The sequence below is a fragment of the Mobula hypostoma genome, chromosome 17 (assembly GCF_963921235.1).
Source record: "Mobula hypostoma chromosome 17, sMobHyp1.1, whole genome shotgun sequence".
Classification (NCBI taxonomy): Eukaryota; Metazoa; Chordata; class Chondrichthyes; order Myliobatiformes; family Myliobatidae; genus Mobula; species Mobula hypostoma.
Genome location: NC_086113.1, coordinates 39,284,203 through 39,311,137, shown reverse-complemented (window position 1 = coordinate 39,311,137; position 26,935 = coordinate 39,284,203). Strand labels below are relative to the sequence as shown.

General features: G+C 41.6%; 1 protein-coding gene across 7 annotated transcripts in view; it reads left to right on the top strand.

The window, feature by feature from the left end:
• zdhhc11 (zinc finger DHHC-type containing 11) overlaps window positions 1-26,935 on the top strand; it is a 138,662-nt gene that overhangs the window by 30,723 nt on the left and 81,004 nt on the right. For 2 of the 7 annotated variants that reach the window (XM_063069739.1, XM_063069738.1), the window contains exon 1: window positions 9,590-9,880. The exons of the other annotated variants lie outside the window; for them this stretch is intronic. In XM_063069739.1, coding sequence (XP_062925809.1) covers window positions 9,728-9,880 — 153 coding nt within the window. In that variant the 5' untranslated portion in view covers window positions 9,590-9,727. Of the gene's footprint in view, window positions 1-9,589; window positions 9,881-26,935 lie in introns of those variants that run through there. 7 annotated transcript variants of the gene reach the window in all.

Below are 26,935 nucleotides of genomic sequence, written 5' to 3'. Positions count from 1 at the left end.
ACCTATCTGACATGATAAATAAATATTTTTATATCCCCCAGCTTCAGTGTTTCTGGTGACTAAGATAACTGTCACAACACAATACACAATGGAGACAGGCCTTTCAGCCCATTGAGTCCATGCTGACCATTTCTCCCCCCCCCACCCTTTTTACATTAACCCACTGCTAATTTTATCACTTACCTACTTGCCAATGACAGTTTTCAGTGACCAGTTAACTTTAGGAGGGATGTGGAGAAAAATCATGATCACAAGGAAATGGACAGGCTCCACCGAGACAGCATCAGGTCAAAGTCGAGTTTATTGTCATATGCACAGCATCACAGGCACATAGCATCTTATCAGCAGCATTCACAAGAAGGAACAAACAAATTATCCTGACAACTTTTAAAAGGCATCAAATTATACAGAATTTTCACAAGAAAGGACACAGTTAGAACAAAAAAAAAGCCAAGTCCATTTTAATGCAAAATGATCAAAGTGGTTGTAGTATATACTGAGGTATTAATTATGTTTGTGTTTGATACAAGATGGTTGAAGGGAAGTAGCTGTTCTTGAACCTGATTGTGCGGGGCTTCTGGTAGCTGCAAGACGATGGCATGGCCTGGGTGGTGGGGATCTTTGAGTATCGCCTTCGAAGGCAGCACCTTCTGTAGATACCACCAAGAGTGGGAAGGGATGTGGCCATGATGTACTGGGGTAAATCTGCTACTTGTTGCTGCTTGCATTCCTGCGTACTTCATTTGCCGGCCTGTACCATGATGCAATCAGTCAGAAGTCAGAATTGAATTATGTTGCTGTAATTGTGAGGCATCAGCTCCAATAGAGTGGTCACCATTCTGTCCTGTATGTACAGCATTTAAGTGACTAAGCTTATGACTATTCTTCACTTGTACAATCTCCAGAATTATGGCAGAACCAACAAAGGCTATATCGTTGATGGAGCTATAATGTAAATATCTGTTTGCATTATGCATTCATCCGTAAGGTATACGTGTAGAAAAATGATGTGAAAATTTATCTACATAGGCCATAAGCATGTATATAAAATACGGTTGGTTTGGGGATTAACTCCATTAGGAGCCATATGTCCATATGTGAATCATTTCCTATGTCTTCAGTGCTTAAACCTGTCAGAAGATGAGCCATAAATTAGTTGAATCTCTAATGATTAACCAGAAGTAATATAATTTCCTGTTTATCACAAAATTGCATTAATGTATAGTTTATGTACTGTATGTTGCTGGGTTATGTTCATTCAGATGGGCAATGTTCTGGGAGGTCGTTGTGCAATTTTATTTCTTTGGTTCCCAAAAATCACGGTTTTGTTTAGTCTGGAGAAATACAGTGGCATAAAAATAGTTTATAATTGTGCTGAACATAGAGCAGGAACAGGCTCTCCTAGCCACGATGTCTCTGTTGACTATAATGCTAAATTAAAGTAATCTCATTTGTCTGCACTTGGGCCATATTCCTCCATATCCTGCCTGTACATGTGGCTCTCTAAATGCCCCTCTTAAAAAAAAGTTGCTGTTTCATCTGCTTCCACCACCTTCCCAGATACTTCAGAATGGGAATAGCGAAAGAAATTGAAATGATTGGCCACTGGGAAATTCTGTTATGTTTTTGTGGATAGAGCTAAGGTGCTTGACAAGTAGCCCCCCCCCCCCCAAACCTATATCAGGTCTCACCAATGTAGAGGAGGCCACATCATTAACACAGGATACGGTAGATGACCCCAACAGGTTCGCCGCTGAAGTGTTGCCTCACCTGGAAGGATCGTTTGGGGCCCTGAATGGACATATGGACATGAGGGAGGAGGTGAATGGGCAGGTGCAGTGCTTCTGCTTACAGAGATAAGAGCCAGGAAGGAGATTAGTGGCAATGACATGTGGACAAGGGATCACGGAAGGAACAATACCCACATGAAATGGAGAATGGTGGGGGTAGGGGGGAGGTGTGGAAGGAAGAAGAGATGTGTTTGGTGGTAGGGTCCCATTGAAGATGATGGAAGTTGCGGAGAATAAGGTGTTGGTGTGTTGGGTGCGGAGGCTCATGGCATGGTAAGTGAGGACAAAAGGAAGTCTATCCCACTTACTACAGTCGGAAGATGGTTGAGTGCAGATGTTCGAGAAATGAAGAAGATGCAGATTAGGGCAGCATCAGTGGTGTGGGAAGGGAACCACAGTTCTTTGAAGAAGGAGGACATCTCTGACATCTCTACCTCCTGTCCCCACCCCCAGTCTCCACTGTTGTGTACTTGGATTTTCAGAAGGCCTTTGACAAGGTGCCACATGTGAGGTTGCCTAACAAAATAAGAGCTCAAGGTATTACAGTAAAGATACTACCATGGAGAGAAGATTGGCTGACTGGCAGGATGCAGAGAGAGGGATTAAAGGGATCCTTTTCTGGTTGGCTGCCTGTGACTAGTGGTGTCCCACAGTGGTCGATGTTGGGAATACTTCTTTCTACATTATACGTGAGTGATTTGGTTGACAGAATTGATGGCTTTCTGGCCAGTTTTGTGGACGTTATGAAGGACCGATTGCGAGAAGGGGCAAAGAGGTGGCAGATGGAATACAGTATAGAGAAGTGTACGGTCATGTACTTTGGTAGAAGAGGTAAAGGCATAGACTATTATAAATGGGGAGAAAGTTTAAAAATTAGAGGTGCAAAGAGACTTGAAAATTCTCATGCAAGATTCTCTAAAGATTGAGTCAGTGATAAGGAAGCTAAATGCAATGTTAGCATTCATTTAGAAAGAACTAGAATATAAAAACAAAGATATAATACTGAGAGTTTATAAGGCATTGGTCAGACCACACTTGGAGTATTTTGAGCAATTGTGGGCCCCTTATCTCAGAAAGGAGGAGGCTCATGAGAGTGACTTTGAGAATGAAAGGGTTAATGTTTGTTGGTTCTGGGCCTGTACTCGCTGGAGTTTAGAGGAATTAGGGTGGGGAGGGGGGTGATCTCATTGAAATCTTTCAAATATCGAAAGGCCTAGATCAAGTGGATGTGGAGAGTATGTTTCCTATGGTTGGGGTATCTCAGACCAAGGCCACAGCCTCAGAATAGAGAGGTGCCCATTTAGAACAGATGAGGAATTTACTTAACCAGAGGACAGTGAATGTGTTGGAATCCATTGCAATAGATGGCTGTGGAGGCCATGTCATTGGGTATATCTAAAGCAGAAGTTGATAGGTCTTTGTTTAGTCAGGGTGTTAAAGGTTATGGAGTTAAGAGGGATAATAAATCAGCCATGATGGAATGTCATTGGGCCAAATAGCCGAATTCTGCTCCTCTGTCTTATGGCCCTACCTTTCCCTCCGCCTCACTCTCTGCTTTCTGCAGGGATTGCTCCTGTTGGATTGTGATGATTTGATCTGAAGTTCTTTGGAAGTCAGGAATGAGGAATTTAGGAAAGGGGAGGAGCAAAAGCAGAGCATAGTAGCAGGGAGAAGGTGAAAGCGAAAAGAGGCTGATCCAATGTGGTCTAGTCTTCTGATACCAATTTGCTAAATAGCAATAAATTCCTTTCAAATTCCGTTGCTTGAATCAACCAATAAGATTGCTCCCATTCAAATAATGTGATACCCACCACTGAAACCAAGAAGCTTCCAGAAAAATTAGGAACTATGACGATTGGGAAACATGCTGAGCAATTGCTTAGGCATAGGTAACTATACAAAAACACAGACAAGCATCAGAAAGTTAAACTACAAAGAAAATAACAATTATGTGGTCTGATCCAACACTCCCTCCATGATTCCCTTGTCCATTTGTCCCTCCCCACTGATCTCCCTCCTGACAATTATCCCTGCAAGCAGAAGTGCTGCACCATTTTATTCACCTCTTCCCTTGCCATTTAAGGTTCCAAACAGTCCTTCCAGGTAAGGCGACAATTAAGCCTCGAATCTGTTGGGGTCATCCACTGTGTCCAGTGCTCTCGATACCATCTCCTCTACATTGTTGAGACCCGATGTTGATTGGGGAACTGTTTTGTCAAACACCTTCGCTCCATCCACAAAAAGCAGAATTTCCTGGTAGCCAACCATTTTAATTCCAATCCCCATTCCCATTCCAACGTGTAAGTTCATGGGCTCCCCTACTGCCGCAATGTGGCCACTCTCGGGTTGGAGGAACACCACCTCATATTCCATCTGGGTAGCCTCCAACCTGATGGCATGAACATTCGTTTCTCTAACTTTAATTCCCCCCCCCCGCCCCCTTCCCTCTTCTTCCATTCCCCTCTCTGGCTCTTCTCTTACCTCTTCTCACAGGCAATATGCGGAGAAAAAATGAGGTACGAAGGTAAACTAGCCAAGAACATAAAGGAGGATAGTAAAAGCTTGTTTAGGTATGTGAAAAGGAAAAAAATAGTTAAGACCAAAATTGGGCCCTTGAAGCCAGAAGCAGGTGAATTTATTATGGGGAACAAGGAAATGGCAGACGAGTTGAACAGGTACTTTGGATCTGTCTTCACTAGGGAAGACACAAACAATCTCCCAGATGTAATAGTGGCCAAAGGACCTAGGGTAATGGATGAATTGAAGGAAATTTATATTAGGCAGGAAATGGTGTTGGATAGGCTGTTGGGTCTGAAGGCTGATAAGTCCCTGGGACCTGATGGTCTGCATCCCAGGGTACTTAAGGAGGTGGCTTTAGAAATTGTGGACGCATTGGTAATCATTTTCCAATGTTCTATCGATTCAGGATCAGTTCCTGTGGATTGGAGGGTGGGTAATGTTGTCCCTCTCTTCAAGAAGGAAGGAGGAGAGAAAACAGGGAATTATAGACTGGTTAACCTGACGTCGGTGGTGGGAAAGATGCTGGAGTCAATTATAAAAGATGAAATTACGACACATTTGGATGGCAGTAACAGGATTGGTCCGAGTCAGCATGGATTTACGAAGGGGAAATCATGCTTGACTAATCTTCTGGAATTTTTTGAGGATGTAACTATGAAAATGGACAAGGGAGAGCCAGTGGATGTAGTGTACCTGGGCTTTCAGAAAGACTTTGGTAAAGTCCCACATAGGAGATTAGTGGGCAAAATTAGGGCACATGGTATTGGGGGCAGAGTACTGATATGGATTGAAAATTGGCTGGCTGACAGAAAACAAAGAGTTGTGATTAACGGGTCCCTTTCGGAATGGCAGGCGGTGACCAGTGGGGTTCCGCAGGGTTCAGTGCTGGGACCGCAGCTGTTTACAATATATATTAATGATTTAGATGAGGGAATTAAAAGTAACATTAGCAAATTTGCTGATGACACAAAGCTGGGTGGCAGTGTGAAATGTGAGGAGGATGTTATGAGAATGCAGGGTGACTTGGACAGGCTGGGTGAGTGGGCAGATGCAGTCTAATGTGGATAAATGTGAGGTTATCCACTTTGGCGGTAAGATCGGGAAGGCAGATTATTATCTAAATGGAGTCAAGTTAGGAAAAGGGGAAGTACAACAAGATCTAGGTGTTCTTGTACATCAGTCGCTGAAAGCAAGCATGCAAGTACAGCAGGCAGTGAAGAAAGCTAATGACATGCTGGCCTTCATAACAAGGGGAATTGAGTATAAGAGCAAAGAGGTCCTTCTGCAGCTGTACAGGGCCCTGGTGAGACCACACCTGGAGTACTGTGCGCAGTTTTGGTCTCTAAATTTGAGGAAGGACATTCTTGCTATTGAGGGAGTGTAGAGTAGGTTCACAAGGTTAATTCCCCGGATGGCGGGACTGTCATATGTCAAAAGATTGGAGCGACTGGGCTTGTATACTCTGGAATTTAGAAGGCTAAGAGGGAATGTTATTGGAACATATAAGATTATTAAGGGATTGGACACGCTGCAGGCAGGAAGCATGTTCCCGCTGATGGGTGAGTCCAGAACCAGAGGACACAGTTTAAGAATAAGGGGTAGGCCATTTAGAACGGAGTTGAGGAAAAACTTTTTCACCCAGAGAGTGGTGGATATATGGAATGCTCTGCCCCAGAAGGCTGTGGAGGCCAAGTCTCTGGATGCTTTCAAAAAAAGAGATGGATAGAGCTCTTAAAGATAGCGGAATCAAAGGTTATGGGGATAAGGCAGGAACTGGATACTGATTGTGGATGATCAGCCATGATCACAGTGAATGGTGGTGCTGGCTCAAAGGGCCGAATGGCCTACCCCTGCACCTATTGTCTATTGTCTATTGTCACCTCCTTATCACCTCCCCTGATGCCCTTCCTCCTTCTCTTTCTTCCATGGTTCATTTTCCTCTCCTATCGTACTCCTTCAGCCCTTTATCTTTTCCACCTATTACCTCCCAGCTTTTTACTTTATCCTCCCCTACCCACCCCCCGTCACCTTTGAGCTTCTACTCTTTTCCCCTACCCCACTTTCCCACCACCTTATTCTTCTTATCCTTTCATTTCCAGTCCTGATGAAGGGTCTTTGCCAAAACGTTGACTTTTTATTCTTTTCCATTGATATTGCTTGACCTACTGAGTTCCTCCAACGTTTTGTATGTGTTCCACTGTATAAACCACTCCAAGGTCACTTCTCAGCCACCCATGTGCCAATGAGAATAAACCCAGCCTATCCAAACTCTGCTCAGAACTAGATTCCTCCATTCCAGGCAACATTCTGGTGAACATTCTGTATTCTTTTTGTTGTACCATACTCTTGCTGTATGTAATAACCAGAACTATACAATAAACTAAGATTAGTCTTGTCAGGGTTGTGAAGCTGCAACATGATGACCCAATCATGTACTCAAAGCCCTGCTCTTGAAGGGAAGCTTATGAATGTCATACTACTTATGCCAGCCACTTGTGTCATTACTTTCAGGAAGCTATGGACTTATACTTCTGTACATAAGCGCTCCTGATGTCCCAGCCGTTTACTCTCCATGTCCTACCAGAATTTAACTCCCAGATTTGATTACCTCATACTCGTTTGGAATAAATTACATCTTCTGCTGTTCTTCCCAATTAACCAGCTGATCTGTGTCATTGGACAACCTTCTTCACGATCCACAACTCCTCATTAGCAAATGTATTAATCATATTTCCTACATTCTCATCCAAGTCAATTTTAAAATGAAGGTTACGGCACCGATCCCTGTAGTACACCACTTATTACACACTTCTAGTCAGGAAAAACAGCTATCTCCACCACTAACCTCCTATTACCATCCAACTTCTTTTAATGTAGTTTGCCACCACACTTTTGATCCCTGTATCTTAACCTTCTGGACAAACCCACCATGCAAAACATTATGAAAATCTTGACTAGAGTCTATGTAAACCACGTATGCCACTTTTCCCCCATCAGTTTTCTCAGTTACTCCCTAAAAATTTATTTAGATTTAAGGCATGTTTTTTTTTTCTACACAAACTGTGCTGCGTTTCCTGTCCCTCAAAACCATTTTCAACAACTTCTCTTAATTATCCTCCAATCTTTCTGGTGTCTGCTTAAGGGTAATGAACATAAAAATGTCCCCATTTCTTCCTTTGCTTCTCTGAGCATTTTGGAATAGATCATGTTAGACTCTGGGTTCTTATCCACTTTAATGTGCCCCAATGTTTTTTAGCTCTTCTTCCTGAAACAGATGGGTTTCGGATATCAGTACACTCCAATGCTAAGTCTAGCCTTTTCATCCTTCTCCCTAGCAAATATTGATGAGAAGCATTCATTTGAATCTTGCTTATGCCCCCTACCTCCAAGTATCAATCACCCCTGGTCCCTGGGGGGATCTAGTTCCTTGTTTAGTCATTCAGGGAGGATGATTATGTAATATTGTGTCATGATAAAGTTGTTGCTTGATAAAGTTGTCAATTTAAACACCTGTGCCACCAACATTATCATTCCTCAATTACTTTCACTTCACCCTCCACCTCCCCAGTCGCTGCCTCTCTTCCCTCTTAAAGCAGTGATTTCTCTCCTCATTACTGGCAGTCCCTCTGATTGCCCATTTACCATCCCGCACTCCCTTGCCCATGTATTCCTCGGGCATTTTGCTTTTACCGAAGTGTGTATCTTTCTGGTGTACACGGCGAATTTCAATTATTTCTTTGAGCTTGTGCCAGAATTCCAAATACCCACAAGCAACTTTAAGTGAGGGCAACTCAGACAACAGTGCTCTGCTTCTTCCCGGGGGAGGAGGGCTTATGGTTGGTGGGAATCAGTGTCCAAGGGCTGTCTGGAGTCTTTACGATTCTTGATTTGCTATTGTGCCTTCCCGATAGATATATATACCGGGGTATAACCACTGTCTCAAATATTTCCACAATAATTCTAATATTAAGCAATACCTAAGGGACAGATAAAAAAGAAACAGTACATACGTAAAAGCACAGTGTAATCCTCTACTTCTGAGCTGCTGAGCTGATGATGCTGTTGTATTCTCTTTCATACAAGTCTGTTACCCCAAAAGTTTCAACCATCCTTAAATCTCAAAAGCACCCTCACAAACATGTATGCTACTGTACAGTCTCCCAAACAAGTATATGTGCACCCCTCTGGAATCTCAGGTGGTCACCAACCACCTTATGTAACTCATGGCCCTGTTTCCCCAAACTACCCAAAACCGATAGCTGGTCCCTTACACAAAAACACCTGCGCACGTACACCACACTGTTATATCTACCAATTCAGCTGTCTGCAGTGTTCTTTAATACTTCATGACCCCATGGTTGTTAACATAAACAGATTTAAACATGGGTACTGCTCTTAAAAATGCTTGCCCCCTTAGACTGTTTAAGTTGCTGGCCACACTGTCGGTCACTAATGTATCCTGGTTGAGCCCCAAATGAAAGGACTTGGCCACATCCATATTCTGTGTGAAGAGTACAGCTGGGTGGACCATCCAATACCATTCTTATGCCATTTCACTGTTGCAGCTATGGTACAACTGAACAACTTGGTACTCAATTTCTTATTGCAATTAGAAGTTAGCCACCCCACTGTCTTAAGTCAGGAATTGCATATGAGCCAGACCAGGTAAGGGTGGCAGATTTTCTCCACTGAAGAACATTAGTCATCTTTAGTGATGAGTTTGTTCATTTTGAAATTTCAGATTAAAGTTCATAGTGGCCATGTTGGAATTTGAGTTCTTCAGATTGTTCGTCAGTCTCTGGATTACAAGTTCGGCAGTTTAGTTGTGGCTGCCCCATCTATTTTAGATCACACTACAACTTTGCTGATATTCTTTAGAATATACCCAGCAGTTTGTTTGATGGGAAGTGATGTTCATATGAAGGGTATCTTCATGGTACCCTTGCTTTACACCCTTTTGTGATGTTGTCTATGCTGGGTTCTTTAAAGGAATGTCCCATCCTTCTCGATGCAAATGCACAACAGCCAGATTTTTTGATCCATCTTCTAACACATTTTACATATTTTCCACTATACAGATAACAGTTCATCTCAAGAATGTGCAAAATGTAAAATTGTATCATATTGCATTCTGTTGATTCAGTTCAATTATGAAAGTTCAGTTAAGCTAGCCACTTCCTTTCACCATTTCCTCTTCCAAAGGAGGAGGGTTTTCAGGTAGTTGTGACAGACCAGCATCATCTGAAGGAAATGACTTGCCTATGACCCAGCAAGCATGAGAGCACTAGACTTGGTTACTGAGCACTGCAGCAGCTGAAGTACTGTGAAGATGTAGATCAGTGTAGCGATCAGCTTATTTCTGTGCACAGTGTTGAGAGTTTACAAGTGGGTTTTATTTTTTAATGCCTTAGGGTAAAATGTCAGTAATCCATTCTGCAGTACACTATCCATGCTCATGTGGTGCTCAAAGCTGCGTTCCTACCAAAGGATACAGAACTGTGGTGAACCCTTATGGACAAGTACAATTTTTTCACCATTATTTTCAATGCTGCTGCATAATCTGGGACTGGGTATGTATGACCTTTATTCCAATTAACTTTAATTGTAATGTCACAGCTAAAATCATAATGAAGGTAAATGAAACTGTTGAATATAATTTCAAATAAACCATGTTTAACTATTACAGATTTCATTATTAAAAATAACATTCATTTTTAAAAGGGTCATATTCATTCTGCCTATCCTAGCCAGCTAGTACTGAAAAGATGTTACTACCTCGTTTAACAGCTTGCTTCCGGTATATGTTCTGAATGATTCTGTTCAGTTTATCTATTACAGTATTATAGGCTGTGTTACACAAATAAACTGTTCATGTGTGCACATAAATGGTTTATGAATATTTCATGCTTATTTCTGAGTGATGTTTTAAAAGAAAAATTCAGAAGCAGCTCATGTCTGAACTCAAACTTGGATCATAAATGTAAGAACTTGCTTCAAAAATGTTTGGATCCAAAAGTGGATTACTTTAAGTGAAACCTTGAGTTTTTAGAACAGGAGAGAGTCTGAGATCTTAATAATTTGTTAACATTTAAAACAGACTAAAAGGTTAAAGAGTATATGGCTGTGAGAATTGCAACAACTCAGTCTTTCAAGAGGCGTGGAGATTTAATATTTTTGGAATTAGTTGCCAGAGTTGGATGTTTTAAGATTTTAATGCGTGTTCAGCAATAGTGCACTGCCATTGGCTTTCAAAATAATACTATAAAGGCTGCTGTCTACATACTACAAAGTGGACACGTTAAAATGTCAATACTTGGTGGTTTTCTATCTATCCTAAGTTGGAGAGATGAGGTTCGTTCCGCTGGCAGGTTAATCACTTGTTGCAAGAATAAGAAAGGATAAGTAACTGCTTTATGATGGGATTTTGTATAGCTAAGGAATATAATCAGAAGTCCAGAAGGAAGACTTTAAATATGAACAAAGAAAAGTGCTTACACTTAGGTGGTGTGTTGAAAATACTCTGAAATAATTCTGTGCATAAAGAACGTGTCTCGTCTCCGTTATGATGCGGAAAACATGGCAGCCAATTTGCAAATAACAACTTCCCACAAATGATAGTGGGGTAATACGGTGGATTCCAGTTAATTGGGCCATTGGTTAATTGGGGCAGCCACTTATTTGGACCAATTCTTAAAGAACAGAAACTAGTTGAGAAAATAGCCAGGATTCCCTTCATTTATTTGGTACATAATGCCACTTAATTTGGGTAGGAGACTGTTGCCTAACAGTTTCTAACTTGTGTCATGCATCCACCAGTGTGGCCATTAGATTTACACTGTGCTTAGAGGAAACAGTTTTTAAATAGCACCAATTTGTGTTCAGAAGCTGTGATTCCTGGCACTGATAGTTGGCAAGAAATAAGCAATAATACATTTCAGATCTGATTATTTGTTCACTGTGGTTTCAATCATTCAGACTTGGAGATGCCAGAAATGGCCAGGAGTGAAAATGAAAGGATTTCACTACTTCAAGTTAGGAGCTACAAAGAATCTGAAGATGTCAACATCTTGAAATGTTGTAATGAAAATGAAGATTTGGAGAACACAATCATTGATAGCTTTGTAGAAGGCAGTCCATTACCTACACGAGTAGCTGCACTGATTTTGTTAATTTACAATCAATCAAAAGAATGTGGCAGTGTGTGGTGGTTTCCTCCATTGATAGGAACTAATACAAAGAGTTTTGCAGTACTGTAGTAGTATTGTTGGTGTTCTAGTTTGTTTTGCATTTCATTTAAATACGTAAGTTGTTACCCAGTTAATTGGTAATTTTTAACCTTTTTAACTATTTCCATGAAACTTTGGTAATTGGGCAACTTCTAAGTTGATCCAAAATGTACTGATCCCTATATGTCCCAATTAACCAAAATTCACTGTTTATTTGTTATGATGTACATTTTCCATTAATTATTGAGCGTAAGTTGTGGATTTGATCAGATCCTTGTGCAGTTTCGAAGTAAAAGACTATATGTACTGAAAATCTGAAATTATAACATAATAGAAGTTGTTAGCAGGTCAGGCAGCAGCTGGCGGAAGAGGAACAGTTAGAAATGAAACGTATTTTTAAGTTGCAGTGAAGGGAAAGGTTGGTGAGAAGAAATGGATAGGTTGAGCTGCTCAGACACAAGAAGTGGTTTTGCTGGCTTAAAGAGAATAAAGTTCTGTTAATTGCAATTGAGGTTCGGTTGAAGGAGATGACTGAACACAGAACAGAGAAAGAGTACTGTAACTTAGTAATTCAGTGTACTTTTCTGGAAATCTTGAACAAAACAGAATATTAGAAAAACTTAAGTCAGTGTCTCAACCTGAAATGCCAACTTGAACTTATCTCCATTGATCAGGCATTCCTCGCCTTTTTTTTATGCCATGGACCAATACCAATAAACAAGGGGTCTTTGGCCCCCAGGGTGGGAATCACTGCAATAGATGCTGCTTGACCTGCTGAGCTCTTCCAGTATTCTGTTTTTGTAAAGAAAAATTCTGAAAGTAGGGCAGCATCTTTGGAGTGAGGGAACCAAGTTAATGACAAGGTGATGTCTTTTTCTTAGAACTGGTCACCTGATTACAAACTGCTTATTTGAAGGTGCTAAAGTCATCATTGGGTCCTGAGGACTAGCATTTCCCTCCATTTTCCTGACCCCTCTATTTGCATCACTGCGGACAAGTTGCCAACAACTGACTTTGGCTCCCCACCCCCCCCATCTCAATAGAGTTCATTCCATTAATTTTATTTCTACCCTTATTCTCTGCTTCCACTAAAAGGCCTGTAAAGTAAGATGGTTGCTTTAATTCTGTCATGAATCTGAGTAGGGTGGGATGGGGAGGTTTTGTTTAATCCAGATCCATCCTATTGTGAATTCCTGATTTGCCTGGTGAAGGATTTTCATGTTAATTATAGATTTGGTTCTCTCAATGACCTTAGCTAACTAGTAGCTTGTTGTGGCTGTGGAGAATTGATGCTGGTGAACCACAGGGATGTGGAAATCTTTATGTACACCATAGCACCAAGCTGTTACATGAAGATGCCCAGTGATATCAATAAGAAAACAAATGTGAAAGTTCCTCCTTTCATATCAATTCAAATATGAGATCCAACTTAAAAGCAAAAGGTGCATAAATTGGAAATTAGTATTTTTATTTGTGTCCACCAGTTGCATTTGATTGCTGAAGGCATGCAAACTGGGTAGTTTATGGGATTTTGTTTTCCTTTACTGGAGCAGTTTACTAGAATTTACACCAAAGATTAGAATCTATGGGCAGCTGTTTACTTTGTCATTTGAAGCTAAGCAGCAGAAAAATGAAACTAGGTTTCCTTGCGTGTTGCACAACGACAATGTGGAAGGAAATGGGTAAGATTTTCAGCTACCAACTCCATTAATATGTTTAAAAAATACAGTGCAAGGCAGCAGATGTTTTTGTTTTTATTCTCAGGGTGCCATGGTAAGGCTAATATTTATTCTACCTGCCTTAGAACATAGAATAGTACAGCACAGTACAGGCCCTTCAGCCTACAATGTTGTGCCGACCCTCAAACCCTGCCTCCCATATAACCCTCCACCTTAAATTCCTCTGTATACCTGTCTAGTAGTCTCTTAAATGTCACTAATGTATCTGACTCAAGCAGTGCATTCCACGCACCAGCCACTCCCTGAGTTTAAAAAAAACCCTCCTCTAATATCCCCCTTGAACTTCCCACCCCTTACCTTAAAGCCATGTCCTTTTGTACTGAGCGGTGGTGCCCTGGGGAAGAGGCACTGGCTGTCCACTGTATCTATTCCTCTTAATATCTCGTATACCTCTATCATGTGGATTGAAAGATAACAGGGACTGGCCGGCTACTTAACTGATGGAAATTTTGACTCAATACTGGAGGAAGGGTATATAGTTGTAAGTCAGAGTGGTGTGTGAAGAGAGGGTTGCTTTGGGTGTACAGCTGATAGCCTTATCCTCCCAGATGGTAGTGTAGCTTCTTTGAGAGATGCTGCTCTGGCCTGTTGCTTCAGTATGTCAGTCATAAGTTGCATCAGGCATACTGTAGACTGGCCATTTAGGCTAACAGTTGATCAAGACATGGTGCCAATCAATACTCAGTTGATGTCACGTTGACCACAGAGTAGGTTATGAGTTCAGTTTCCACTGTAGAAACCTATGAGCTAAAAGCTCAGCTCTGCAGTGCTGAGGAAAAGTTGCTACATCAGAGATGCTGGCTTTCAAATAAGTGCTCTAACTATGGCTCTTTTGGATGTAGTATATCCTGTGGCGCTAGTTTAATGAAGAACAATACTGGTACTCCCATGGTTGGGAAGATTGTTAATTTCTCTAAAAGAAAGAGTTTGGAACAGTTTATCTTGCCTTGTTGATTGCTATGACAGCAAATTTTACTTTTTTTATTTTAAATGGTGGTTCTCTGAACCTCAAAAGCAACTCCGCTGAATTCAGGATATTTTACTTTTGAATGGCATTATTGAAGGCTTAAATAATTGCTCCATCTGAATAAAGGAAAAGAACGTGTATATAAAAGAAGCTGTTTCTGAGTGTGTGCCTTCAGGCTCCCGTACCACCTCCCTGGTGGTAGCAATGAGAAGAGGATATGTCCTGGGTGGTGGGGTCCTTAATGATGGGTGCCGCCTTTTTCAGGCATTGCTCCTCGAAAATGTTCTGGATGCTGAGGAGGCTAGTGCCCATGATGGAGCTGATTGAGCTTACAGCTTTCTGCAGCTTGCTTCGATCCTGTGCAGTGTTCCTTCCATACCAGATGGTGATGCAACCACTTAGAATGCTCTCCACGGTGTGTCTGTCGAAATTTGTGAGTGTTTTTGGTGACATACCAACTCTCCTCAAACTCCAAATGAAATATAGCCACTTTTGTGCCGCCTTTAGAACTGCATCAATTTGTTGGACCCAGTATAGGTCCTCAGAGATGTTGACAACCACAAACTCGAAATTGCTCACACTTTCCACTTCTGATCCCTCTATCAGGACTGCTGTGTGTTCCTTCATCTTACCCTTTCTGAAGTTCACAATCAATTCTTTGGTCCTACTAATGTTGAGTGCAAGATTGTTGCTGCAGTATCACTCAACCAGCTGATTGATCTCGCTCCTGTATGCCTTCTCATGACCATCTGAAATTCTGCCAACAGTAGTTGTGTTGTCAGCAAATTTATAGATGGCATTTGAGCTGTGCCTAGCCACACAGTCATGAGTGTAGAGAGAGTAGAGCAGTGGGCTAAGCACACATCCTTGAGGTACACCAGCGTTGATTATCAGTAAGGTGGAGAAGTATTTCCAATCCGCACAGACTGTGGTCTTCTGGTGAGGAAGTCAGGGATCCAGTTGCAGAGGAAGGTACAGAGGCCCACATTTTGGAGCGTTTTGATCAGAACTGTTGGAGTGATTGTGTTGAACGCTGAGCTGTTGGCAATAAACAGCAGTTCTGGACATCTGTCAACAGCACCTGTTGACAGATGTCCAGAACTAACTCTCCAGTGATTCATGTTTCTCTCCAAGTATTGACACACGTCACTCTATAATTTCTTATTTGCATCCTCTCCAATCTGGGCACAATTTTCTGGCTCTTGTTGTCCATACCCTGGCTGCAATCTCTGTTTATCTCCACTATCTCTTACAGCCTGCTCTCATTATCGGTTCATTAATCTATTTTGAAGTGGGATTACTTTTTTCCCGCATTGTTGAAACATGGACATACAGAAAAGACTGAGCTCAAGGGACTGGTGGTCCAACATAATGAGACATTGTACGACCTCCAAAAAAGTGTTAGAAATTTGTACCCAATGTGAAACTTATCCTCATGGGTGTGGCTGCACGAGGACATGTTCCATTTGCAGTCACTGAGTGGGATATAGACCTCAGTTGTGACCGGATAGAGCAATATCAGATGCACCTTACACTGATGACCTGGTTTATTCCTGCAATCAAAAGGAACAGTGTGAGTGTGTACCTCACTTTGTGATCTAATTGTGAAAGTTAGTCAATTTGTTAAGTTAGTTAATCATTTGTCAAAGTATGGGACCTGATTCTGCTGTGATTTGTTTTAACCCCAGAGACCAGTTACAAGATTCAAGGTTGTTTATTCTCATTCTTCAGTACATGGCATAGAGGAGAACAAAATGGTTGTTACTCCTGATCTGATGCAGCATAGAAAAAACCGTGAAAACACAGTAAAATATAAAAGCAATCCTGTAAAGCATGTTGTAGAAGTAATTGTGTTTGGCTGTATATAATTACAATGAGCATATATGCATAGACTGATTGTACATGCAGAAAGTGACTTAAGATGACTGACAGGAAATGAAAAGGGTGACGGTGATTCTTTGCAAGAGGAATACCAGGTAGCAACAGGGCACATGAAACATCGTGCAGTATGACAGTGTGTCTGTGTAGGTATGAGGTGTGGAGCGTAAGCATAAATTGGCAGTGCTTTGGCGGGGGATGAAGGGTGCTGAGGGGTTATGAAGAGGAGCGGCTGATGTGGATGTCGTGGTAATTGGAGGTGCTGGTCTGTGCTAATGGGTGGAGGTGGTGATCAGTTGGACTGCTTGTGGGAAGTAAATATGTTTGAGTCTAGTGGTCCTGGGGTGGATGCTGCGTAGCCTCTTCCCTGATTCAAGTGGGGCAAAGGGACTGTAGGCGGGGTGGGTGTGTTCCTTTGTGATATCGCTGGCGTTTTTCTGGTCCTTAATGTTTCATGGTGCTCATTGTTCTGCTGACCAAAAGTGGATCTGAGCTGAAAACAGCTACGTCATCCCATTAGAGGCAGACTTTGACTACCTCCACTGACTCGGATTATCACTTCTTGATTTTCATCGTCCCTGATGGGTTTGGGGGAAGAAAAAGGCTCAGTGCAGTGTGCAAGCAACAGTAAAACCAGAAGGAAAAATTATTCTTTGTAATACATGACAATATTTGTGATACTTTCTAACAGAAGTAGAGCATACAGTACTGTACAAGTCTTGGGCACACCCATATAGGTAGAGTGCCTAAGACTTTTGCACAGTACTGTATATTGGTTAAACTTCGCAACGTATGCCAATGATATTAAACCTGGTTCTGAAATAGGAAGGTAGTTGGGAAACAGAAATAAAGGTATTTAGCTTTGAATTGGTATCGGTAGTATTGGGTGTTATTTGATAACTGGAAAGACATAGTATACAGTACTATGCAGAAGTCTTGGGCACTCTAGCTATAAAGGTGTGCCTAATTCTTTTGCACAGTTCTGTAACTATATCATTCCTTCCAAGTCCATAGGCGTTCACTTTTCAGTTGGGATAATTGAAGTGCAGGCCTATTTTGTTTCCTTCCCTGGGACCAGAACTGCCAAGACAATTTCTGGAATTTCCTGATGTGTTTAAAAGTACTTGGCTAGGTGCTGCTAGTCTATCAGAGAATGAAATGTAGCAGCACATGTGGACTCTATTGGCCCTTTGAATTGAATTGACTTTATTACTTGCATCTTTCTTATACACTAAGGAGTAAAAATCTTCATGTCACGTCTCTATCTAAATGTGCAATATATAGTAATTTATAATAAATAGTATGTACAACAGGATGGTCAATATTAATCAGTCTGATGGCCTGGTGGAAGAAGCTGTCCTGGAGCCTGTTGGTCTTGGCTTTTATGATGCAGCTGGAACAGTTTGTGGTTGGGGTGACTCGGGTCCCCAATGATCCTTCGGTCCTTTTTACACATCTGTCTTTGTAAATATTCTGAATAGTGGGAAGTTCACAGCTATAGATGTGCGGGGCTGTCCACACCACTCTCTGCAGAGTCCTGCAATTGAGGGAAGTACAGTTCCCATTCCAGGCAGTGATGCAGCCTATCAGGATGCCCTCAATTGTGGCCCCTTAGAAAGTTCTTAGGATTTGGGGGCCCATACCAAACTTCTTCAATCATCTGAGGTGAAAGAGGTGCTGTTGTGCCTTTTTCACCACACAGCCAGTATGTACAGACCACGTGAGATCCTCTGTGATGTGTATGCCAAGGAACATAAAGCTGTTCACCCTCTGAACCCCAGATCCATTGATGTTAATAGGGGTTAGCCTGTCTCCATTCTTCCTGTAGTCCACAACCAGCTCCTTTGTACCTATGGAAGCTCTCTGAATGAGCTATTTGGTTACTACTAATCCTTATTTCTCACAATTTATATCATTTACCAATAAGAAAATATGGACCTTCAGATCTATCCTACTATTCATCAAGATCATTAGATTAGTTTTTTATTTGTCACACGTTCATGAAAACATACAGTGAAATGTGTTATTAGCGTCAATGGCCAATAGAGTTTGAGTACTTGCTGGGGGCAGCCCGCAAATGCTGCCATGCTTCGGGTGCCAACATAGCATGCCCACAACTTACCAACCCAGACATCTTTGAAATGTGGGAGGAAACCCACCCAGTCACAGGGAGAATGCATAAAATCCTTATACACAGCAGCGAGAATTGGACTGATTACTGGTGCTGTAAACCATTATGTTCGCCACTGTGCCACCACTAGGCTGTCTCAGCACAATTGTCATGTTTCTTGATTCCCTTGAAATTCATCGATCTATTGGATCCGCTTCCATCCTTTGGGGTAGAGATTTCCAAAGATCCATCTCTTCTGAGGATGAAATAAGCTGCCCATTATTTCCAAACAGTGAGGCCCTGGTCCTAGATTCTGTGTTCAGATGAAGCATCCTCTAGGATGTGAATCTCTTTAATAATTCTCTAAGTTTTTATGAGATTTTCTTGCTTCTGAATGCAGTCCCAGTCAGTTAATTTTTCCTCTTACAGCAAATTCGCCATCCTAAGGACCAACCTTATTGAAATCCTTCAATGACAAACATCCTTTCTTGGGGAAGGAGACCAAACTGCAGTATTTCAGGGGTAGCACCACCAAGGTCCTATACAATTCCATTAAGACTTTCTCACTCCTGCATTCAAACTCTCTTGTTTTTTGATCACTTTCAAGTTTATCACTCCTCTGGACTTTTTTGTTGACTAAAAGTTTCTTTAGTTTCTGGCAAACTAACACCAACATATCCACCTGTGCGACAAGAGGAGCCAGTACATGTTTCACCACCATCAGCACTTACCGTGCCATCCCTTGCCTGTACTTTGGCAAGTCTGGTTACCTGGCTCCTGGCTGTACTTCTACTCCTGGATTATAGGCAGAGACTGAGGACCATAATACTAGTAGTGAGGTGCACAGAGGTATGGTCAAGCGAGATGGAGGAGCATTTTCCAGACTGCTTTGAATTGGTGGACTGGACCATAGTCAGGAAATCATCTTCATATCTGAATGACTATGCCACAGTCATCACTGACTTCATCAAGACTTCTGTGGATGAGTGTGTGCCTTTGAGGACATATCGACCATGCCCAAATTAGAAGCTGTGGATAAACCAGGAGACTTGCAGACTACTGAATGCTAGATCTGTGGCATTCAAGACCGATGATCCACAACTCTACAAGAAGTGCAGGCATGATCTATGGAATGTCATGTGAAGTTAGAGACACAAGTAGATATATGACATCTGTGGCAGAGTTTGCATTGCATTACTACTTATAAGGCAAAACTTAACACTCACTCCGTTCCCCCCCCCCATGAGTTCAGCACCTTTAATTACACTTTGAAATGAGAATAACTCTACACCATTGAGCATCTCCACAGCATTTGGCAACCTTGTGATCCCTGTCTAGGAAACTGATGTCAGAATATCCTTCAAGAAAATAAACCCTCACAAGGCATCAGGCCCTAATGGTGTACCTGGCCAATTACTGAAAACTAGTGCTGACCAACTGGCTGGAGTGTTCATTGACATCATCTTCAGCTCAATACTGCAATCTTGGAGGTTCCCACATGCTTCCAAAGGGCATCAGTCATACTATTGTCCAAGAAGAGCAAGAGCAATGCTTCAACAACTGTCGCCCAGGAGCACTTGCGTCTACAGTAATGAAGTGCTTGGAGAGGTTGGTCATGGCTGGAGTTAATTCCTGCCTGAGCAAGGACCTGGACCCATCACAACAGGTCTACAGTGGACACAATCTCGTAGTTCTCCATTCTGCTTTGGAGCACCAGGTCCCAGCAATAATGAGCTGAAACAGTCCTAGTCTGAATGGACAGGAGCTACTTCAAGTTCCTGGGCATCATCATTTCAGAGGATCTATGCTGGGGCCCAGCACATTGATGCAATCATGAAGAAATCACACCAGTGACTATACTTCATGAAGAGTTTGAGGAGAATTGGTATATCACCAAATACTCTAGCAAATTTCGGCAGATGTGTGGTGGAGAGTATTCTGACAGGTTTGGAGGTTCCTGTGTGCAGGATCGCAAGAGGCTGTAGAGAGTTGGTGAAACAGCCAGTTTCATCACAAATACAAACATCACACCATCGAGGATATCTTCAAAGGGCAGTGCCATAACAAGATAGCATCCAGCACTAAGGGCCTTCACCATCTAGGACATGCACTCGTTTCATTCCTACCATCAAGGAGGAGATGCAGGAGCCTGATTATGCACACTCTATGTTTTAGGTACCGCTTCTTCCTTTCTGCCATTAGAGTTCTTACTGGGTCACAAACTTATGAGCACTAAATATATCACTATTCCTATACCCTGTTTGTTTATTTTTTGTAATGTACAAATTTTTTCTCACTGCTGCCTCAAAATCACAAATTTCACATTATAGGTCAGTGATAATAAACTTGGTTCTGATTCTGATTTGTTTTATCTGTCACCAGATCCTTGATTCTCCAATATATCTGGCAGGGTTCTGTATCCTCCAAGTTCAAAGTACAATTATTATCAAAGAATGTATAAATTATACAGTCTTGAGATTTTTTTGCTTACAACCACAAAGAAGAAACCTAAAAGATCCAAATTTTTTAAAAAAAGACCAACACCCATTGCGCAGGGAAAGGGAAATAAAACACAAATCATGCAAACAATAGAACCTTCTGAACCATAATGAGTCCTTAGCTCTGAACCCTGCAGCAGCCCGGAGTAGACCCAAGCCTTGGTATCAGTCCATCATGTTAGTAGGCATGGAGCACAGCAGCTGGGAGCAGTCTTCATAGCCTCAGCTCCATGGAGAGAGGACTGGCCATTGGGAGAGAGTGAGCGGGGTCGCCTCTTGCCTCTGATCCCAACACCCTGTCTTTCCAATATATCGATTAAATTGTCCAAACAGCATATCGTACCTTGCACTAGGACCCAGGCACCGCTACACCAAAAGGCTCCAGGCATAGAACACACCACCCAGTGACTTACTCCAGGACCAGATTTTGCCACCCAGCCTGAAACTGCTCTCAATTTCTCCAAATCGGCTTGGCACCCAGAGCGATCCAACCTCGCACCTAGGCAAGTTGTACTCCTCTGCCTCGACTTCTCTCGAAATGGCTCAGTCGATTTGCATCGATTCTGCAACGTACCAGCATGGTTCCTCCCTCGAATTTGCTTTGCTTTTGCTCTCTTCTTCATTGTTTGCGGTGATGATTTTCCACAGTTTTCTTCAGAAAATGTGTTGTTAGCAATGTTTTTAGTTGAATTTCTTGCCTTTTGAAGTACCAGTGAGCTGTCACATGCATTTGGTAGCACCATCTTAAACCAGAACCTCCATGAGGACAAGATGTAAATCAATTTATTCTCCCCTCCCCCACCACCTTATTCTGGCTTCTTCCCTCTTCCTTTCCAGGCCTAATGAAGGGTCTCGGTCTGAAAAATTGATTGTTTATTTACTTCCATAGATGCTGCCTGATCTGCTGAGTTTCTTTGACTTTTTTTTTGTGTTGCTCTAGATTTCCAGGATTTGCAGAATCTCTTGTGTTTAATCCCTTTGTAGTTTCTTTAGTTGTCTGCATTCTGGAGTTATATGAATATAGCAGATATTAATTCAAGCAAAAACCAGTCTTCAATTTACTGCTTGAAATTTACCACTTCCATTAAAAACTGAAGTTAAAAGCACACTTTTGTAAATGAACAATATTGTCTGTACAGCACAGACTAAGAGATATAGTTGCAAAGTGGTGATCATGAGATGTTCGCGTATGCATCAGCCAAATATTAAGACAATAGAGTTATATTAATTGGCCTGAATCAAACCAGGCAACATGAGCTAAGTTATTCGCACCATTGTGACTTGAGTTCAAGCTGGCAGACCTGGCTGATGTAGTCACATACAGTAGCATGTCAAGCATGGTCACAGATGTAGTTGCAGTCACTAGCTGATCTATTGTGTACTCAGTAAGTTCACACATACACTGATCTTGGGCATCCGTCTCTCTGTCTTAAGAAGTTTTTAGAAGAGCTGTGTCAATTAGTTTGTCCCAGCAGGGCTCTTTGAATGTTCAGAGGTGTCTCCAATGTAGATATGTAATTCAGAGGAAGCATTGTCAACCCAAAATATTGAAGTAAACAAAGTCATTGTAACTAATGAAATTATATTACATCACCTTCTGTTATCTTTGATTAAAGGGTGTAAAATGTGATGTACTTTTGAGTTTGGGAGACTCCACCAAGGACGTCTCCAAGATGTTGTGATGAATAAAAACTTTCATAGCTACAACTTCTCTGTTTTCTCTACTGACTTAGTCGCAGCCAAAACAACCTGTTATTAATTCTCCAGTCTCTATTTGTCATTTGTCATAGTCTTTCCTTTTTTAATGTTACATATTCATCTTTCACATTACAATAGTTTGATGATATAATTCTTCTTGTTCGAGCAAAAAATGTCCGTGCATAGCAACTTGCAACTCTTTATCCGTTTCTTTCTGGAATGTTTTCAGAGCTCCACCATTCCAAAAAAGAACTATCATGGTTAAGATAGTGAAAATTTAACAGTGGAGATTGATAGATTTTGATAGAGAGGAGTAAATGGGTTTGAAGTCCATCTCGCCCATGATCTAACTCAATGTTGTAGGTTGTACAACCTAATCAGGTTGTAGAGCATCAATGGTTAGCACCTATATACTTGTTCCAAGGTACATTTGGTGCAATTATATCATTAATCCACGCTTCCCAATATTTTTGTGTGAAATTTTCATTGTCAGCTGTGTGATGTCTCTTTAAATATGCACCACTCAATTTTTATTCAGGTCACAATGTAGATCTTCAGTCATTACAATTAGCGACAGGAAACAAACTGGTTTTAAGTTCTAGGAAGAGGCTTATAGTTGCACAGCGAACAATTTAAGAAATAACCACCAGGATAAGATCATGACATCTCCTCTGCACAAATAACTAGTTTTCATTTTTGTATGTTTGTGTGCTTTCTTCGTGATTGCCCTGTTGTTGTATCATTTCCAAGTTTGTATCAGTGATTGAGGTCATTGAAAAAAATTCACAGGCGAAACCTTTTCTTTGCAGATGTTTGTTCTATTTTGAATGGCTTTATCATTTGAAATTAAACTACGGATACATAGTTTTCAACATCCAACAATGTAATGCATGGACGACCTTGTTAAGGAAGTATCAGTATAGTTGTGGTATTCCAGGAAGCATGCATGAACAGTTTGAAAAGTACAAAATTATCACCAAATGCAAACTACAGATGCACACATTTTTCTGTTTTTTTTATATAGTGACTTTGGACTGAAGCTAACCTCAAAAAAATTTTTTTTTGTTTTGCATGTATTAGAGAAATAAGGATTCAGTACTGTACCTTGCAGCCCTCAGTGCCAAATAGGGATACCCAGCCTAAGTGAACCATATAGAGACTTTTGAGAAATAACTTGTCTAAAATCACCCCCCTTTCAGGCTGCAGGATCCATCATTGAGGATGCTCACCAAATTTCTGACCTCCATTTAGAAGGGTGAAGGCAACGTGTACTTCGAAATGCTTCATTCATCAACATGCCCACTATTCTGACTGGGTTACCTAGTGTTGTTACCAGATTAATAACTTGTAATACTCCCACCATCTCCAGATTCATAGCACAGTAGTTTAAGGAGATGATCCATGGTCATCTTAAATGCAGCTAGCAACTTGGACTAAATTCTGGCCTTGCCTGCCGTTACCTGAATGAGATGAAGTTGGTCTAGTCAAGTCAAGTTTATTGTCATTTAACTGTATACTTGTATACCATCAAACGAGATGATTCTCTGAACCAGGGTCATAACACACAACACATAATAACTTATGAATTAAGGATGAAATCTACAGATGAATTACACATAAATAAACAAGTGTATAAATTAAATATTTTAGGGCACAGAACAGATTAACCAGTGACACTTGGAATGCAATGCAGCAGGGAGTTCAGAAGCCTCATGGCCTGAGGGAAGAAACTTTTTCATCCTGACTGTTCTTGTCTTTATGCATTGGAGTCTCCTGCCTGATGCTTAATGTCAAAGAGGATGCTGGATGATTGGGTGGGATGCTTAATAATACTAAGGGCCCTGTATATGTAGTGCTCCTGAAAAATGCCTCCGATGGATGGCAGGGAGACCCCTATGATCCTCTAGCCCAGTTAATTTCATTAGTGCTTCAATGTTAAATACAGATGCAGGCAGTTTGGTGTTTATTTTCACCATGAGATATATAAAGGAAGTATTCCCATAACCCTTGATGTGTGCGACCATTAATGGAACTAACAACAGGCTCCTACAAGTGGGATTACCAAGTGTTTGTTTCTATGATGTGAGATAAATATTACTGAGCGCTCTACACCTTCACTGCTTAATTATGTGCTTCCGTCTCCAGAGGGGAACTTGGAACTCAATCTTCTGATTCACAGGTGCTATGTAGTGAAATACTGCTGACTATGAAAGGGGAAACTGTGTTAACTTAAACAGTTTTTGATCTCTTTGCAGCACAGTTGAGGTTTAGGACCATAGATACAGCTGTTGTGCTACCGAGTATTAACCTGGTACGGGTAGCTATGCTATCCTCAAACCTACCAGCACCCGAATAAATAAGCTGTGTTCTTTTCAGGTATCAAAAACAAATTATGTACTTCAGCTGAGTTTGGAGTGGCTGTCATCATTGTAGGTCAATTTGTGTTATAATTTAAAACTCTAAGAGATCTTTAAGCTATGGCACTATAATGGCATTGAAGATATTCTGTTTACACATCAAAAACACTGAGATACAGCATAAACAAAATTAATCATTACTATATGCTCATGGATGTGTTGCTATAGAGCTGATCTGTTGTAGATCAGAACTGAGAAATTTCCTGTTATTATGCAGCAATATGCAAAATTTATTGCAAATGTTCTCAGTTGTTGATGTATTTAAATTGTATTCGGCCAAATGAACTCCTGTCTATTTAACAGAAGAATAACCCATCAGCTTTCTTGGTCATGCTACGGAAAGAAAAAATAGCATTGTAAATAAAAATGATTTCAGCCTTATAATTGCCATGCAAAATACAAGTAAAATGTACAAAAAATCAATAGCTTCATTTATCAAATGGTTCCTAAAACTGCTGCCCCAATAATCATTCATGTGTCTCCATATTTTTTGTTAAACTCTCTTGGTTCAAAGGGTTGCATTTATGTAGTGACTTTAACGACTTCCGGCATCACATGGCCAATGAAGTGGCTTTTCTTTATTCATTTTAATGTTGGAAAACTACAGCTGATATGTGCTGACTACCTTGCCAGAAATAGCAATGAGAAAATGGAGGCATAATAGACTGTAGATGCTGGAAGTTGGAGCCAAAAATCAAACTGGTGCGAGAACCTGGTGGGCCGGGAAGCATCAGACCTTTAACCAACAAAAATCTCTTGAAATTTTCCATTTCTTCAGCAGCTTCAAGAGGGATAGTTCTAGACTTTGGTTAGCGTTTTATGTGTAAATGTGTTCCCTTCTATCATCTTGAATGTTCTGGTTCTAATGTATATACTACCAAAACTCTCATGCTCTGTCTGTCTGATTGTGACCTCCAATTAGCGCAAATGGTGCATTACAGTGGCACTTTTTTTGGCTAAATCGAATTAAAATGCGCTAACTTACAGAATGCAGGCAAAGTTCAGGGTTATATATTTGTATAAAATTGCTCATTTGCCAAAAATAAACAGGCTGGCTTTCACCTGAGACCCGATCGGCCATCATGGAAATTGGGACGCGACAGCCCGAGCAGCGACACCTACCGGAGCAAAAGGGCAGGGCAGCTCTATTTCCAGGGATCACCTTCTGCTAATCACCATCAGCATGTGCAGGATTGGGACAGATCTAACTGCCACCCATCAATAAGAGATAATTAAATCTTATTGTAATGACGTACTCCGAGACACCCATAAAACCCTTAGCAGCAGTCAAGGGGCAGCGGTGACTCTGTCACGTCCATTTAGGAGAGTGCCAACCACATCATCAAGAATAATCAGCATCCTTTGGTGTTACTACTTCATATCTTCTATCCAGCATTTGGGTAAAAAAGAAAATGGTCTGCCTAATTATGCCACGTGGAAAGGGAAAGGGGACATTATGGTCAAGAGATGATGCCAAACGTCGTCAGGAAGTGGCCAGGAGAGGGAGAGAACAAGAATCGGATGAGGCCAGGGCCGCACGACTCCAGGATCAAAGAGTCAGAACAAAAAAAGATGAGAGAAGAAGAGACAGAGGAGGAGAGACATGCACGTCTCCAGGATCAGAGACAAACACCAAACAGCAGAAGAGATGAAGAGACGGGGGATGAAAGGGCTGCACGTCTCCAGAATGACAACGAGAGGCACAAGGGTGGCAGAGCAACACTCACAACACACTGGAGGAACTCAGCAGGTCAGGCAGCATCCGTGGAAACGATCAGTCAATGTGTCGGGCCGGAACCCTTCGTCAGGACTGAAGAGGGAAGGGACAGAGGCCCTATAAAGGAGGTGGGGAGAGGGTGGGAAGGAGAAGGCTGGTAGGTTCCAGGTGAAAAACTAGTAAGGGGAAAGATAAAGGGGTGAGGGAGGGGAAGCAGGGAGGTGACAGGCAGGAAAGGTGAAAAAGGAATAGGGGTAAGCACAATGGGTAGTAGAAGGAAGCGAAACCATGAGGGAGGTAGTAGGCAGCTGGGGGAGGGAGCAGAGTGAAACTGGGATGGGGAAGGGAGGGGGAGGGAATTACTGGAAGTTGGAG